The sequence below is a fragment of the Mus caroli genome, chromosome 9 (genome assembly GCF_900094665.2).
Source record: "Mus caroli chromosome 9, CAROLI_EIJ_v1.1, whole genome shotgun sequence".
Lineage (NCBI taxonomy): Eukaryota > Metazoa > Chordata > Mammalia > Rodentia > Muridae > Mus > Mus caroli.
The window spans coordinates 67843962-67860414 of record NC_034578.1 but is presented as its reverse complement, the minus strand read 5'-3'; the positions used below and the strand labels follow the sequence as shown (position 1 = coordinate 67860414).

The 16453-nt window shown below is 40.8% G+C and overlaps 1 protein-coding gene across 1 annotated transcript in view; it reads right to left on the bottom strand.

The window, feature by feature from the left end:
- The window catches only part of Adam10 (ADAM metallopeptidase domain 10), a 111040-nt gene extending 98833 nt beyond the window's left edge, over nucleotides 1-12207 (bottom strand). The window contains exon 1 of the mRNA XM_029481350.1: nucleotides 11931-12207. Within this exon, the coding sequence (XP_029337210.1) occupies nucleotides 11931-11985 (55 nt within the window). The 5' untranslated portion in view covers nucleotides 11986-12207. The remainder of the gene's footprint in view (nucleotides 1-11930) is intronic.
- Between the last annotated feature and the right edge of the window lie 4246 nt (nucleotides 12208-16453).

Genomic DNA, 16453 nt, shown 5'->3' with positions numbered 1-16453 from the left:
CTTTCTCTTCTGCTACTTTATTTCATTTACACAGAAAAGCCTATCAGCAGCAGTTTGCTTCCTTGCCCTGTTACGGATTTCAGAAATCTGAATTTCTATAACGTACACAGTAAATGCACTCAGTACCTAACACTTTAAAGGTCCAGAGGAAATTGTGAACACAATTTAACACACACAGTTAACACACACACACACACATAAACAATAGGGATGGTAAGATGGCACTTCCCACCAAGCCTGAAAACTGAGTTCAACCACTTAACCCCACAGGACAGAGTACTTTCCTAGCATGTGTGAGAAGGCTTAGGTTCAATCAAAGTACTGCAAAACATCATGAAAATAAGTAACTAAATAAACTATGCATGATTGTGCACACCTGAAATCCTAGCTACTCAGCCTACAGATGGTGGGTTAATAGTATCACTTTACATTAACAAAATTTTTTCTCTATATCCAAACAAAAAAGTTGGTAAATTAACAAAAATATTAACAATAAACCTTCCTAGTTATAGAAAACTCAATTACAACATATGAAAGGGTAGATAAAGGACAAACTAAAGCTGGTACATTTCTAATGCCTCAAGAAAATTAGCTGCAATCAAGGTATTTCCAATACTTTCACTTACATTAATTTCAAAATCTGACACTGTAGTTACTCAGTTGCCTTTCTCACGGCTGTGGCCTGGCAGTGTAGTCCACCACTGACAGGAAGATGTGTGCAGGAAGGCCAGGCAACTAGTCACAATTCATCCATAGTCTGCAAGCAGCGATGGGGCCCTGACGCTCAGTATCCTTTCTGGTTTGTTTTTTTCCCCTTTTCAATCAGTCCAGGACCCCAATCCATAGCATGGCAGCACACACATTCAGGTCTTCCCTCCTCAGCTAACCCTCTCTGGAAACACCCTACAGAGTTGTGTCTCCTAAGTAATTCCAAATTCAGTCAAGATGTCAATTAAGTTCAACAATGTAATTTCAAAATCTTTCTTTTCAAATCATTATCTTTGCCTCAAGAAACATCCATGACCAATGTTCTTTATGCTGCTATATATTCACTCTGATCTTGAAATATTACACAGCACTTACAAAAGTGCTGTCTCATATAACAAAAATAGCCTTCTAAGAACTATGTCCTATATTTCAGCAATATTGCAGAGTATTTTAATGCACTTAGACACACCATTTCTACTATATAACTTCAAACTGAAAACAGTATCTATTTCTTCACTAGAAACCAGTCAAATCATCTAGAACCAACTATCTACATCTCACAGTTACAAGTGAAACTTCAAGATAACAGGGTATATCTATAATTAAAAGCATATTTCAACACATCCATTTTCAAAAAATATTCTAGACTCTTATAAACATAAATAATAAAGACAGCTGGATCTGAAGTGAAGCTAAGAAACCCTTTCACAAATACAAACTAAATCAATCACACAGGGCACAAAATATGAGTGACTAAAATCCACTGACTATTCTATTTCTACCTTTCACTTAAGAAATGAAGTTTTTAAATTCCAGAATGGATGGATGGAGATATATATAACTGAGATTTTTCATATACTTTCAAATAAATACCACCAGTACAGATGATAATCTTCATTAAAGACGGAAGCTTCCAACCTACCTACATTATTCTCCCACACAGATGCAAGAAATTCCAGCCACCATTTCCACTGCTGCTGTACCTCTATCTTACATTTCACCCTAAACCCATTTCCATGACCTCGCTTTCCACCTATGTCACACTTGTCTGGCTCTACACATGAAGGAAAAAAAAAAAAAACTCTTGGATTACTAAGAGATTTGTACTACACTGGAAAAAATCAGATTTTATATGTCACCAGGAAAATTAAACATTCTGACCAAAATAAAGTTAGAATTTATAAGTACAAATGACTAATTCCCTAACTAGTCTGTGAGTACAAATGACTACCTATCTCCCAGACTAGCAAATGGTTCTGGATTAAAGTACTTAATCCTTATTATTGTCCACTTGGAATTATGATAATAATACTGTATTAATTGGAAGGTATACTCTCTAATGCACTGCAAGAATATTCTACTTTAAAAAAAATCATCATGACATTTAGCTGTATATAATGAAGCTATTCCCATAACACTGTAGACAGCCAGCAATTCAAAGGCTGTTTTACTAGACTACAACCTTGCTTAATGAAAATGTCTATGTAACATGAACTCACAAATCCACTCCACTCACCAAGCAATGTTGTTCTGTGGGTTTTTTTTAACTTCATTTAATATTGTGCGTATGATGTATACCTGTAATAGAGAGTGTGGGAATGCAGGCACACATTAATGTGCCACAGCAGATATGAGAGGACAACTTTTGGGAGTTGGTTACCTCCTTTTACTGTGGATTCAGGGCAGCTTATCAGGCTTTTTTAAAAAACAAAAAACCTGCTGAGCCATTTCACCAGCACTAATTCTGCAATTTTAATAAAACACTTATTATAAATCTTGATGTGAGCTAGGCTTTGTGCAAGGTCCTAAAACAAATAAACTAAAAATAAAGTCAGGGATGAGTAGATAGCCTAGTTGATAAAGTGTCCACCACATTAACATGAGAATCCCAGAACACTTGTAAAAAGCTTGTAAGCTTAGTGCTGGAGAGGCAGAGATAAGCAAATCCCTGTGACTCACTGGTTGGACAGCCAGCCTAGCCCGCTCAGTAAACCCCAAGCCCCAGTGAGGTTTTAGACAGATGAGAGACAGATAGACAGACTCATTCATGCACACTCCAAACCTAGATTTTACATATGACAGAAAACATTTAATAGTTATCTCGGTGTGGCTTATTTGCTTAACATGACAACCTCCAGTTCTATCCATTTTCCTACAAATTTGGTCAGTCTTTAAAACTGAATTAAACTGTACTGTGTATAAATAATGCATTCCTTTATCCATTCATCTGTTAATGGTCTTCTAGGTTGATATATGCTATTATTCCAAAACTCAGTCAAAAGTTCAAGTATTTGTGTGACTATGTGTCTCTAATCATCATTAATGTAAGCAAAGACATGGAAAGATATTTGTGGAACTATTGTTAGTTCCACAAATAGTATACATCCATTTGCCTAAAATTTAAAGATAATCCTGTTCTCTTCATCTTGTTTCTGAAATAGAAAGTTCACAATCTGCCTCTAGTAGGATCTAAAATCCTAAAGGCTAATTCCAACAAGATAAATCAGTAACAAAAACAGAGGCTAAAGAGAAAGTTCAGTATGGATTAGCAGTTTAAAGTACAAGCTGCTCTTACAGAGGACTTGGGTTAGTTCCTAGTACCTACCAGGTGGTCACAACCATCTATAACTCCAGTCCCAGGAGATCTGATAACCTCTTTTGGCCTTCACAGGCACCAGTTATACACAGTGCATATATATACATGTAGGCAAAACACTCATACATTTAAAATAAAATCACTTTGTAAAAATGTATTAGTGTATCTTCAAACTAATGGCTCCCCTCTGTTCCAAATTTATAGACTACTACCATCTAACTCTCTAGCCACAGAGAACGGAAGAGCAATGCAAACTCCTAAGCAGTCCCCAGGAAGAAGCATGATAGTATTAAGTCCCAGACTGTGATACCCACCCCCACCTTCTAGCTAGAGTCAAAATCTCAAGACAATTTCAACAACTTAGATCCTCATTACAGAGCCACTTTCCATTGTAAAAGCTCCTAAGATTCCATTTCAACAGTAAACCCTCAGTACATTTTGTTAGCCTAACATTAAACATTTGCCAAGTTTTACTAGTGCTTTTTCATGTGTTATGTGTGTGTGTGTGTGTGTGTGCATATGGGGTGGCGGGGTGGGGGACAATATATGTGACTGTCAGAGGACAACTTATGGAATTGGTTCACTCCTCTACCATGTAAGTCCCAGGGATAAAACTCAGGTTGTCAGTGCCTTTACCTGCTGAGCCAGCTTGACAGCCCTCACTACTTTTAAAATCTTTTTTTCTACAATAACTACTGTAACCTGAGACTAAACCACACAGTTCACCAAGCAGCTAACTTATTCCTTATTGTATTACATCCCAGTCATTCGATATGGAGACCAACTGCATCCCATAATATTCCACCTCCTAGTTATGGCCCAGAATACGAATAATGCAAGTCCAGGTTCTTATGGCCCAGTTAAGCATCTCTCTTTACTGCCATTTAAAACTCAAAGACCAGATTATTTTCCCCAACTAATGTTTGAAATGGTAAATTCACAATTTGCATATAACCAGATGTACCAGGCAATCTAGCACCAAAGAAATTAATTCCAACATGTTAAATTAACAAAATCAAAAACAACTGTGTCTCCTCAAACCTAGTTTCTCAAGCTACATGCACCACCACTCTTTACCTCACAAACTGTGCCAGTTAGCCAGGTGACATTTTCACCAAACTTCACTTCAATATAACTACAACATATAATTGGAACTGTATGCTTACATCCTGGCATTTCCTCCACTCTGATAAATTTAGTATTTTTTACTTTTCTTCTCAAACTGTGGCATCAAAACTCCAACCAATTAAAGATGCCCAACAATCCCTGGTTCTCACTGAACACCTATTTAGCTAGAACTGTAGTAGGTTCAGGATGAACTCTTTCTGAAGCAAAGGGAGAGCACATTATCTGGAACTGTTCTCATATGCATTTCTGCTATCTACCTAGATCAGAACTATGCCCACAAGTACTAACTCAAGGCAGACTCGCTGTTGGAGAATAACTAGAGATCCAACTGGTAGAAATTATTGCAGCTTTTCCACTCTCACTGACATTACTTCATTGTCCCTAATATAAAAATTGGCAATCGGTGGATGGGGACAGAGGATGGGGAAATGGCTCTGTGAGGAAGAATGCTAGTCCAAACACTGGGACCTGAACTTAAATGCCCAGCAGACAGAAACAAGTCTGAGGACTGATGTTCATACCTGTAATCCCTCTATTAGTGGGTACAGACAGGCTTCTGGCCAGCCAGCTTAGCTAAAAAAGCAAACTTCTGCTTCAGTGAGAGACCCCACTTCTAAGGAATAAGGTGGAACATGATACAGGTAGGCACCAAAGATCATTCTCTGGCCTCTTCAAAGTGCTTACAAAATATAATTACATCACATATATTAAATAAATAAATAAATATAACCTTTTAAAAACACTGAAATCTGGGTTAGTTAGAATTACCACTGCTAGGTTATTTTACAGAACAAGTCAACTCTGTACATGTATGGTCTGAGTACGACTTACAGTAGTCAGATCTTTCCTTCCACTGTGTGTATTCCTGGGATCTGATTTAAGTTCTCAGACTCGATGACAGGCACTTCCATCTTTCTGGCCCCAAGCCAACTTTTTAGAATTTCATGGGAGAATTATTAGCAAGTATTAAATAAATTAACTCTTTTTAAACAACAACAAATTTTTAAACAACCTTAAGGCTCTACCCAACCTTGTCACATGGAGTTGCCTATGTGAAAAACAGACAAAATACAAATCATTTCCTGCTATCTGAAGTCTGCCTCCGTGACTCTGAGCTTGGGGCTCCAACCTGGAAACACCCTGTACTTCTCTATCTACAGACTCTTCTACTTTACAATTAATAGATAGGCACATGGCCTACCACTGAAAGGCACCGGTTGAGATAACCAATAAGTACCTGTGTCCTGCTCTCCAGCAGTCTCCATACATGCAAACTACATCATTGGAATTCACACAGATTTCTTTTAAGCTAGACCATTGCAAAACTACATGACTCCATGATGGCATATACCTATAAATCCCACTGCTACAGAGCTTACTTGAGTCTAGAAGTTTTTAAGCCATCTTGGGCAACTCAGTGATTAAGCCCTGAGTGTATTAACAAAAAGAAAAAAACCAAACCCCTACCCACATCAGCAAACATTATAAGTAAAACACAGAGCTGTGCATCTCAGTGGTAGACCATTAAAAATGGCCTGGGTTTAGTCTCCAACACCAAAGAGAGAAAAAGAGTGGGGGTGGGGAGTTAACTTTACCTGGGCCTACTATAATCCTAGTTACTCAAACTACTGAAAGAGAAAGATTACAAGTTTAAGGCTTCTCTGGTCTACAAACAGAGTTCAAGGCCACATTGGTCAACTTAGTGAGACCTTGTCTTAAAATAAAGAAAGAAGGGCCAGTGAAAGCCTAGCAATCTGAGTTCAGTTCCCAGAACCCACAAAGTAGGAGAACTTCCAAACGGTTCCCTAACCTGCATAAGCATGCTATGGCATGTGCATGCAAACAAGTATGTGCACATGTACACACAAAGTAAATAATTTTTTAAATTTCAAATATTAAAAGGGGGTTGGGACATATGTCTCATTATTAGAATGCTTTCCAAGCAGGGGCAAGGTGTTCAATTCTCTATGCTGAGAAAAAAAAGGTAAAATGGGAAAGTAGAAATGCAACTTTAATACGAACAAAAAAAAAAAAAATCAAACCTAGAATAACAAGTGTTACTATAGCACAGCTCTTACAGTAAATAAATAAAACAAATATGGGAGCTTCTAGCTTTTACTGAGTTTCCTTTAAGTAGAGAAAATGCATTTTCTCAATTCACAGTTTATATCACAACAGGGAATATTACAATAAACATTACTACAATATACATTTAAAAGTATGTGTTTCGGACTGGAGAGGTGGCTCAGGGGTTAAGAGCACTAACTGCTCTTCCAGAGGTCCTGAGTTCAATTCCCAGCAACCACATGGTGGCTCACAACCATCTGTAATGGGATCTGATGCCCTCTTCTGGTGTGTCTGAAGACAGCTACAGTGGACTCACATACATCATGCAATAAACAAATAAATCTTTTTTTAAAAAAAAAGAATTAAAAAGAAAAAGTATGTGTTTTCTACCAATAATCTGGTAAATTAGTTTAAAGCTACAGTATTCACCATTCAGACTCAGGACAGGATATATCTATAACTAAATAAATGAGCATAGTCTTTGCTAAGCCTTCCAGGTTATTCATGGGTTTTCTTTCCGTTCTACTCTCCTCACTTTAACTAACACATCAGTACCATCTCTCAATTGTTCAGAAACTAACAAAGTGACCTCAGCAGTAAACTCTACAAAGCCAAACATATATTTAAAAGATAAAACTTCCAAAGGTCGTCTACTTTATCACACAGGAAAATCAGAACTTGCACTTTACAGGTCAAGTGTTAAGTATATTTATTTAGTTTTCTCACAGGGAGAAGTTAGAAACTAGTTTAAGTTGACAACCTGGCTAGTTATGATGGAACACAACTGTAATACCAACACTCCAGAGGCAGAGGCAGGAGCAGCAAGAACTCCAGGCCAACACAAACTATGTGGTGATTCAAGGCCAGCATGGGCTTCATGGTAAGATCATGCCTGACTCCCACTCCCCACCTCCTAAAAATAACATCCTCTAATTTCACAAGAAAACCAGAAAACCTAAATGCATTATCTATCTAAATAGAAAGCTAGTAAATAGGGGCTGAAGAGATAGCCTAGTGATTCAGAGCACTGGCTGCTCTTCCAGAGAATTCAGGTTTGATTCCCAGCATCAATATGATAATTCACAACTGTCTATAATCCCAGTTCTAGAGGAATCTACCAAGCACACATGTGGTACATAGACATACATGCAAGCAAACACCCATACACATAAATCTTTTTTTTTTTTAAGAGAGAAAGAGAGATTCTTTCAATTAAAAAAAAAAAAGCAGAAAGTTGCTGAGCTGTTTGTTTGTATTCTTTGAGACAAGGTCTTATTATGTAGCTCTGGCTGTCCTGGAACTCATTATGTAGACCAGGCTGGCCTCAGACTCAAAGATCCACCTGTCTCTGCCTCCTGAGTTCTGGGATTAAAGACATAAGCCACCATCCAGAAGAAAGAAAGTTTTTATATAGTCTGACATGGTAGAGTTCACCTGTAATACCACCACTAGGTAAACTGAGGCAGGAGACTATAAATGTAAGTGTAGGCCATATACTGAGACCCTGTTTCCAAAAAGAAAGAAGAAAAGAAAAACAAAACTTAAAAACAGGTATGGAGGTATATGGAGAGAAGAGGGTTAAAAATGTTAACCTTTGAGATTTCTCTTGTTTGAAATAAGTCAGGCCTATTGGTACAGACCTGTAATCCCAGCACTCAGAAGGATAACAAGCTCCCGGCCAGCCTAGTATTTAGTGAGGAAGCCCTGTCTAAAACAAAAAAGTTTGGGGCAGAGGAGACTAGAATGTAGTTCAGTAGTAGAGTACTTGCCCAGAATTTGGGAGACCTCAGATCTAATCCCCACCACCTAAAATAAAACAAAAAAACACTGCCTTATGTTTGGATATTTCATCACTTAGCAGATATTAGAAAAATTATCCCTTTAAACTTACATTTAATTTTCATACATGTTTAAAGGAGAAACTCCTAAACACTATTAAATCAATGATGAGCATCTGAGAAAAGTGCTTTGCACTCCTCTATCCAACCCTTTAGGTTAAAGTCCTTAGGAAAAAGAGACCCAATAATATACACTATACAAAGGTCTGGAACAAAGGAGTGCCTGCCATGCCCAGTCACCTCAACTCTGCCAACAGAGGTCCTGCACACTGACACAGAGCCACTGCTAATGTTGGGGATGACTTGAAATTGGCCTTATTAGGTGACAGAGTGTACTGGAATCTCAAACTCTAGCTGAAAAGATAAAAATTCAAAGTTCCTTTGAGCCGAAAACAAAAAGACCTTATCTTCCTATACTCCTACTTGCTGGCAGAAGTTGGAAAAAAAAAAAAAAAAAAAAAACCTGAATGAACAATTAAAGCTTAAGCCTTGATATTTTAAATTCTTTAGGTTAAATATCCAAGTTTGTTTCTGTAGAATGTGTATCATACAAAGCCAGAGTTTTAAATTAAAACACACACACACACACACACCACATACCAAGTATGGCTCATTACATGGATGACTTCTTTAAGCCAAACATTACAGGATTACTTTGTTGCTATAACTAATACCTTCTGAGTTCTTAAGTACACAAAATAATTTTTCTTTTCCTTTTTTTTTGGGGGGGGAAACGTGTTCAAGACATAGTTTCTGGAGCTCACTCTGTAGCCCAAGCTGGCCTTGAACTCAATGATCTGTCTGCCTCTGCCTCCCAAGTGCTGTGATCAAAGGTGTGCTTCCCCACTGCTCAGAAAGACCTTAACTTTCACATTTTCTATCTTAAAAGTAACCATCAGCCCTACATCCAGGTCTTCACCCACAGTCCCAGCTACTAGAAAGACAGAAGATAATCAGTCTGCATCTCAAAAACAAACAAACAAACAAAAAAAAAACACACAAAAATTGTTGGCTAATCAGGGTAGTGCCAATAAGTTCCTAACATGTCTCCAAATAACTTTATTATTTTATTATTGTGTGTAGTGTACATGTGTGAGTAAGGGCACGAGGAACCATGGCGTGCATGTGAAGGTCAAAAGATAATTTTCAGGAGTTGGTTCTCTCCTTCAACTAAGGGATGGGGACTAGAAATCATATAGTCAGGCTTTCAAAGCAAGTGTTCCCACCTACTGAGTCATTTTGCTAGGCAACAAATAACTTTTTAGAAGCATTTTGTACAGATATATGAATACTTCCATACTGACACTTCATAAACTCGAAAACTATCATGGTATCTTTCTACAAATATAACACTGGGCAGGACATCCACCAACATAGAAGGGAAAACTAGGAAAGTTGTTTTAGTGTTTAAACACTTTATTGCCTCCTTCCAGCTTCCCACCCCTCACATTATGTGCAGTAAGAAAAACATTCACACACAACAGTGATTAACACAAACAGGCAAGATGAAAGCAACCAACAGAGTTTAGTTTCACCTGAACATGGCTTATACCGTAAAGTTCTGTATTTCTACAACTACCCTAACCTTACAAACATTCAACTTTCCAATGCACTAAAGCCAATATCTACTAAGTTTGAATGCACACTAGCCTACAAGACATCACAAAAATGTATAAACTTAGCTATATGCGGTTCAGTTTAATGTATAAACTTAGCTATATGCAGTTCAGTTCAGATAAAAAAAAAAAAAAAACAGCATATAGTATAATGAGTTACAAATAAAAATAGGAGAAGTTTTTGGCCTTAAACAGAGATGTTGAATCCAAAGCCTTGCATGGCCTTGCTAGGCAATTGCCACTGGGCTACATTCCACAGCCCCAAATTATAAATATACCTGCATACTCAAGTATTACAAACTTGACATAATGCTTAAGTGAAAACTTTGATTTTTTTTTTTAAGTTTTTAACAGAAGCACAACAAAACCTGGCCTTTGAATCATTACTTAGTGCAGAAAGAAACTCCGAAGATCTGAATAAAACTCTTCACCCACAATGCTTATGCTGTTAATTTACTTTTTTCCCCAAACAACAGGCCACATTGGTTTTAGTTTTCCTTAATAAAAGGCATTTTGTATCACTACTTATCAAACTGTATCACATTTAACTTAGATTTTATTACCTCATAGAGAACAGTGTCTAATTCCTGACCATAATCACAAAAAGTGAAAACAGCCAGCCAGGACTATAAGCCGTGTTTCAGAAATACAAATGTTAAAGAAAGAGGCTCTTTACAAACGGTCTGCAATCTGGTTCTTAAAAAAAAAAACAAAAACAAAACAAAACAAAAAATAAGCATTTATTAGTGGCTGTCATCTAAAATGTGTACTTAATAACAACAGAAACTGAGTACACAAAATCAACTTCAGAGTAAGCAGAATGCCAGGCAAAAATAGGCTGGGCCCTGCAGTTTAAGTCAATGAGACAAAGGGATGAACACAGACAATACACTACAGAAAACACTAGGATATTTTCTAAAGTATCAAATTAGGCTGCTGACAACCATCCGAAGCACCCCTGGAAGTTTTGGGGTTTGTTTCCAATTCAATGCTTTTAAGCTAACCTCTATCCAGATACTTGGGCGGCAAATCAGCTACCTAAGATAAAGCACTTTCTCATAGGAACAAAATAATCATGCAACCTGTCCTAGGAAAGCCTGGGAATGAAATACCGCTGTCTCAAACCCGAAGCATCAGGAAACTTGAAGCAACTGTGAACTCCAATTTGCAGGGGGAGGGAGCACAGCCCTGACAATCCTCTGACTAAGCAGTACGTCTGCTCCACCTGAGAGTTTAAGAAAACTCTGAAAGTTGGTTCGCCCAGGAAGGGTCGGTCTTGCTTCTCTAAGGACTCAACTCAAAAAGACAGATGGATCGAAGAGCATCCTAAAACGGCTTGCCCTTCTCCTCAGTCAACTAAAGTCTTGCCCCGGGGAGACAGAAGACAGACAGACAGAACGACAGACACACACACACAAAACCTCCGGCGCGCTGGCTACAAACACTCCGAAAAGAGCACGATGCGGAGGGAAGGCACTCGGGTGGGACACGCACACTGGCGTCCGACACCCGGCCCGGGTCCGCTCCAGATCGCCCGTTCGCCCGCTCGCCCGCTCGCTTGCAGAACAATGCTCGTGCCGCGCTGCCAACCTCGCAAGTTGCTGCGAGTCTGCGCGGTCCCGGGGCTCGGACCCGGGCAGGGCTGAGGTGGCTGCGGAGTGCGCGAGGGCGGCTGGCCTGGGCTCCGCCGCTCCCGGGGAAAGCGGCGCGAGAAGCCGGGCAGGCAGGGCCGCCGGGCCGTGGGGGCGGGGAAGGCCTGGCCCGGGGCTCCGCAGCCTGCTCGGGCCGCCGCCGGCGGGAGCGCGGTCGGGGCGCGCGAGGGACAATAGCGCGCGGGGAGCGTCGCTCGGGGTCGGCTGAGGCGAGCTGAGAGAGCTGACAGAAGCGGAGGAGACCTGACACGCGCGGCCCGGCTCCGCGACGCTGCGCTCGGCCCGACCGACCGCCGCTCCGCCGCCGCCCCGGGTCGTGTCTCACCTCCCAGCCCCGCCGCCCAGGAGAGGAGCAGAATTAACACTGTCGGCAACACCATCTTCCCCGGCCGCCGCCTCCTCACGGGTTAACCGCGGTGCATCGATCCTGAGGGAGCCGCGACCGGCGCTGGGTCCCGACGAGCCTCCCCGGCAGTGGCACCGGCGAAGCGCCTCCCTCTCGCTCCACTTCAGGGGCCCAGCCGCGCGCCCTGCTCCGCCAAAACAGGGCCCTCCCTCCCCCTCGGCCTCTTCCTTCCTCCCTTCCCCGCTTCCCTGCCCTCGCTCTTCGCCTGGTCTCAGCCCCTTCCCTGAGCCGCGGCCCTCCGCCTCCTTTCTCGCCACGTGACGCGACGGCACCCAATACACTCGCGAGGCCGCACCCCTGCCTCCCGCCCCGCCCTGCTCCCCCAAGCGCCCCGGGATAATGCGCATGCGTGCCGAGGGGAGCGCCCGGGCCGCTAGGCCCCGCCGCTGCTTCCTGTCCGCTGGCGGAGAGCTGGGATTGGCCTGGGAGGGCGGGGCCGCTGGAGACTCCGCCCACCGCCCCGGGCGGGAGCGCTCTTTTCCCTGTGAAAGTGCTACCTGGTTCTTCCAGCTGTTAAGGATTGTCTCTGGGGCTCACACCCTACCCCGAAGCTGTCAAGAAGGGCTTTCGGCTTCTTCGCCTCCAGAAAACTAGAGGTTTTCCTTGCTTCTCTATCTGTTTCTCTTGAAGCTCTGCAGCTGCCAAGTAAACAAAAGCAGTCCCAGCAAACCATGATTTTAGCCGCGATACACAGCTCTGATGGGAACATACAAGGAAAGATCCAACAGGAAGAAAAAAATACCCAAAGGGGTATTTTCCCGAACCATTAACAAATGTATGTCACCTACTAGGCCTTAGCTATAATAAATAAATAAATAAATAAATAAATAAATAAATAAATAAAGCCGGTGGTCCTTAGTCTCCAGCTCAGAAAATGCTCGCTTGTTAGTCTGTTTCCCTCATACTGCCTTCATGCCAACTTCTACAAAACCGGTATTTGACTTCTCATTTACTCGCTTTGATTCTTTATACTCGTATTCAAGAACTACAACTTTAGGGGTAATGGGGGGAGAGATTTTTAAGGGTGGGACTAGGAGGAGAGGAGCGGGGCTGCTATCAGGATGTAACGCGATGAATAAATGAAAAAAAGAACTACAACGTCTTCATCATACTTAACTCTGCTTCGGTTGACTCAAAGAATATGAGTTTATATTATTGCTAATAAGAATAAATTGCAAACCTTTTACTTCCGCCCTATATATTTTCTACAACCTACATTGTTAATGTAGATAATGTGGTTTTTAAAGAAAACAGAAATAAAGATGAGTAAACTTTTCCCACCCCCATCTCCCATCTCTCATCTAATTATCCCAGATTATTCTTTGAGTGGTTATGAGGCCAAGGGTAAACGTGAACTTCTATTCCTCCCATCTTCCATGCAGCGTCACACCTTATTTAAGGAATATACTTATTTTAATTGTTTTGAAAAATGAATTGTTGTTTTGCTTCACATTACTAAACTCAATACTGCAGTCAGAACTTCCCACATCATCATGATTGTCCTGTCCATTCGTTTCTACTGAAGCATATGAAATCAATACAAAGTAACTGAATGCTGTTATTTTTTTCCTTTTGTAAAGTATCTACTCTGAGTTACCTGCAGACATGTTGCTTATCACATGCGCTGTTTCTGCCTTAAGTATGTACTCACAGGCAGTAGAAGTTTTGACTTTTTGAGTTATTAATCCATCTCTGTGACAAGTTTGATATTAAGTAGTATTGTTTATGATCAATTCTAATAATCATAAGCAAAGATCATTTTCTTTTTTAATTCAAAGAAATCACAGGAGTTTACATCTAAGATGCTGTTTCTTTTCTTTGAAAAATATGAATGAATAATGAATGGTATTTTCACGTTACAAGTTTGGACTATTGCTTTGCTTAAAGTCTTAATTCCATTACTGGCATTTTCACAAGTGAAGAGGAAAGTGAAAAAATGTACCGGGGTAAGGTCTGCATTGATGCCATGCATCACAACCTACTTGAGTTTGACTCCCACCCCTGCCTCTTAAAAGTTGATAGACTTTGGCAAGGTTATTTCAAAATTCTTTGTAACCTTGACATTTCCCTTGCAAAATGAAAATTGCCTTTTGGAACTATTTTGATGGATTAAATTCAGATCACTTAACATTATAAAGCAATTACAAATTCTTAGCAGATAATAATTGTTATATGGTAAATAAAGTATATAAATACCATTTATTTCCTCAAACAAATATCTAATCTAGTGGAAAACAGTGATTCCTTGATTTTTAGCCGGGAGGGGGGTAGAAGGGTTAGGGGAGAGGGAGGGAGAGAAGGAGAAGGACCGGAAGAGGGAGAGGAGGAGGGAGAGGGAGAGGGAGGAGTGATACTTGGCCCATAATTAGCATGTGGGGGTCAGAGAACAACTTTACGGAGTGGGCTCTCTCCTTGACCTTTATTTGGGCTCCGAGTGACTCAGGTCATCATGTTTGTCCATCCCACCTGTTCCACAAATTACTTCAGCAGCAATGTCACTTCATCAATAATGACATTTTTGATGCTAAGAGTAAGAGTTCTGTTTGTTTCGCTTTTTGTCAAGACCTAGCCCATAAAAAGCATCCCTACGTTATAATGAAACATTTCCTTTATAAACAAATGCCATATGTGATGTATCAGGTAAACAATATTAAAGAAAAATGCTTACTGCACAGACCTAAGACCAATATCGTCCAGGAAGCAGAGGACAACCTTGAGTTTCTGATTCCTTTGCTGCTAACTCCTAAGAGTTGGAACTACATGCAAATGCAGCTAGGAATCAAATATAGCACTGTATGCGTGCTGAGCCAGTACTCTACAACTGAACTGCAACTCTAGACCAACAATTACCATTAACTTTTCAAACTCAGGAATATATTCCATTCCTTTTCTGTGGTAACAGCATCTCCTTTCTCTCAGGAACCAGGACTAAGAGTAGGATCTGATGGCTAGAGAGCTGGCTCAGTAGCTCTACATCAGTGGCTGCTTTCCAGAGGACTTGGAATTCAATTCCTAGCATCCACATGTCAGGTCACAACTATAGTAACTCAGTTCCAGGCTATAGGACTCCCTCTTCTGGTCTATGAGGGCAGCAGGCAGACACATGGTGCACAGACATGCAGGCAAAACTCTCATACACATAAAACAAAATAAATGTTTTTCAAAAAAGAGGGGGCAGGGGGAATTGTCTTAGAGCCTCACATCGTCACCCGTGGTCAGTCACCAAGTCATACTGAGTGTTCCCTTTTTCGTAGCCTTCAACTGTCCCTCTCTGCTCTCGCCCTGGTTTATACCTTTTCTTTCTCTTGCTTAGCCAGGTACAGGACTAGCTCATCTCCCTTCTCCAATTTCCCCTGCTTTCCAACCTCACTTTAATTCACAGCAATTTGATGCCACCTCATCATTTCTAGAGTCACTCTTGCTATGAGCCTCAAACATCTGTTGGTTGCCAATGCCAGTAGATACCTTCAATTCTTATCTTACCAGACCTCCCAGATACCTGACACTTTACTGTCAAAATCTCCCCTCTTCCAGTGTTCTCTGGGGCTCTGTTCTCTCCTTGCTTTCCTCCTGACACTGAGCTGTGTTTCTCTCTTTGGCTTCCCTGGGGCTTTCTTCTCTTTACCTCTTAAATATGATAGGTCCTAGGATTTGATCTTTTGGGTTTGTTTCTTTTTTTTTCCTTTCTTTCTTTCTTTTTTTAAAAAAAGATTTATTTATTTTATTTATATGAGTACACTGTTGCTGTCTTCAGACACACTAGAAGAGGGCGTCGGATCTCATTATAGATGTTTGTGAGCCACCATGTGGTTGCTGGGAATTGAACTCAGGACCTCTGGAAGAGCAGTCAGTGCTCTAAATTGCTGAGTCATCTCTCCAGCCCTTGGTTTTGTTTCTTATCCTTCACTTCCTTGGTTACTTCTTATGACCCTCTTGTGTCTGGGATTAGGCTGTAAACTCCATGTAAACAGAGCCTGGGGTGCCTTGTTCTGAATTCTTTTCTGGTTCTTAGCATATAGTCAGCTAGCTTTCTTGGACCTCTGTCCCAAGCCCCAGCCCTATCGATAGCTTAGTCACATCATTTTCCTAAACATGTGTTCTTGGCTAAGATTGAAGTCTACGGGGCTGGAGTGATGGCTCAATGTTTAAGAGCACTAACTGTTCTTCAGAGGACCAGGGTTCGATTCCCAGCCCCCATGTGGTGGCTTAAAACAGTCTATAACTCTAATAACAGGGGATCCAACACTTTCTTCTGGCTTCTGGGGGTACCAGGAACACATGTGCACAGACACATATACAAGCAAAACACCTGTACACATAAAATAATAATAAAGTCAATCCCTTGTTTAAAGGACATTTAGGTCTCAGTTTCTGATCTGCAGAATTGGAAAATAGTGCTACCTACCATAGATTGCCTCCAGAGTTAAATAAATCAATAGGTG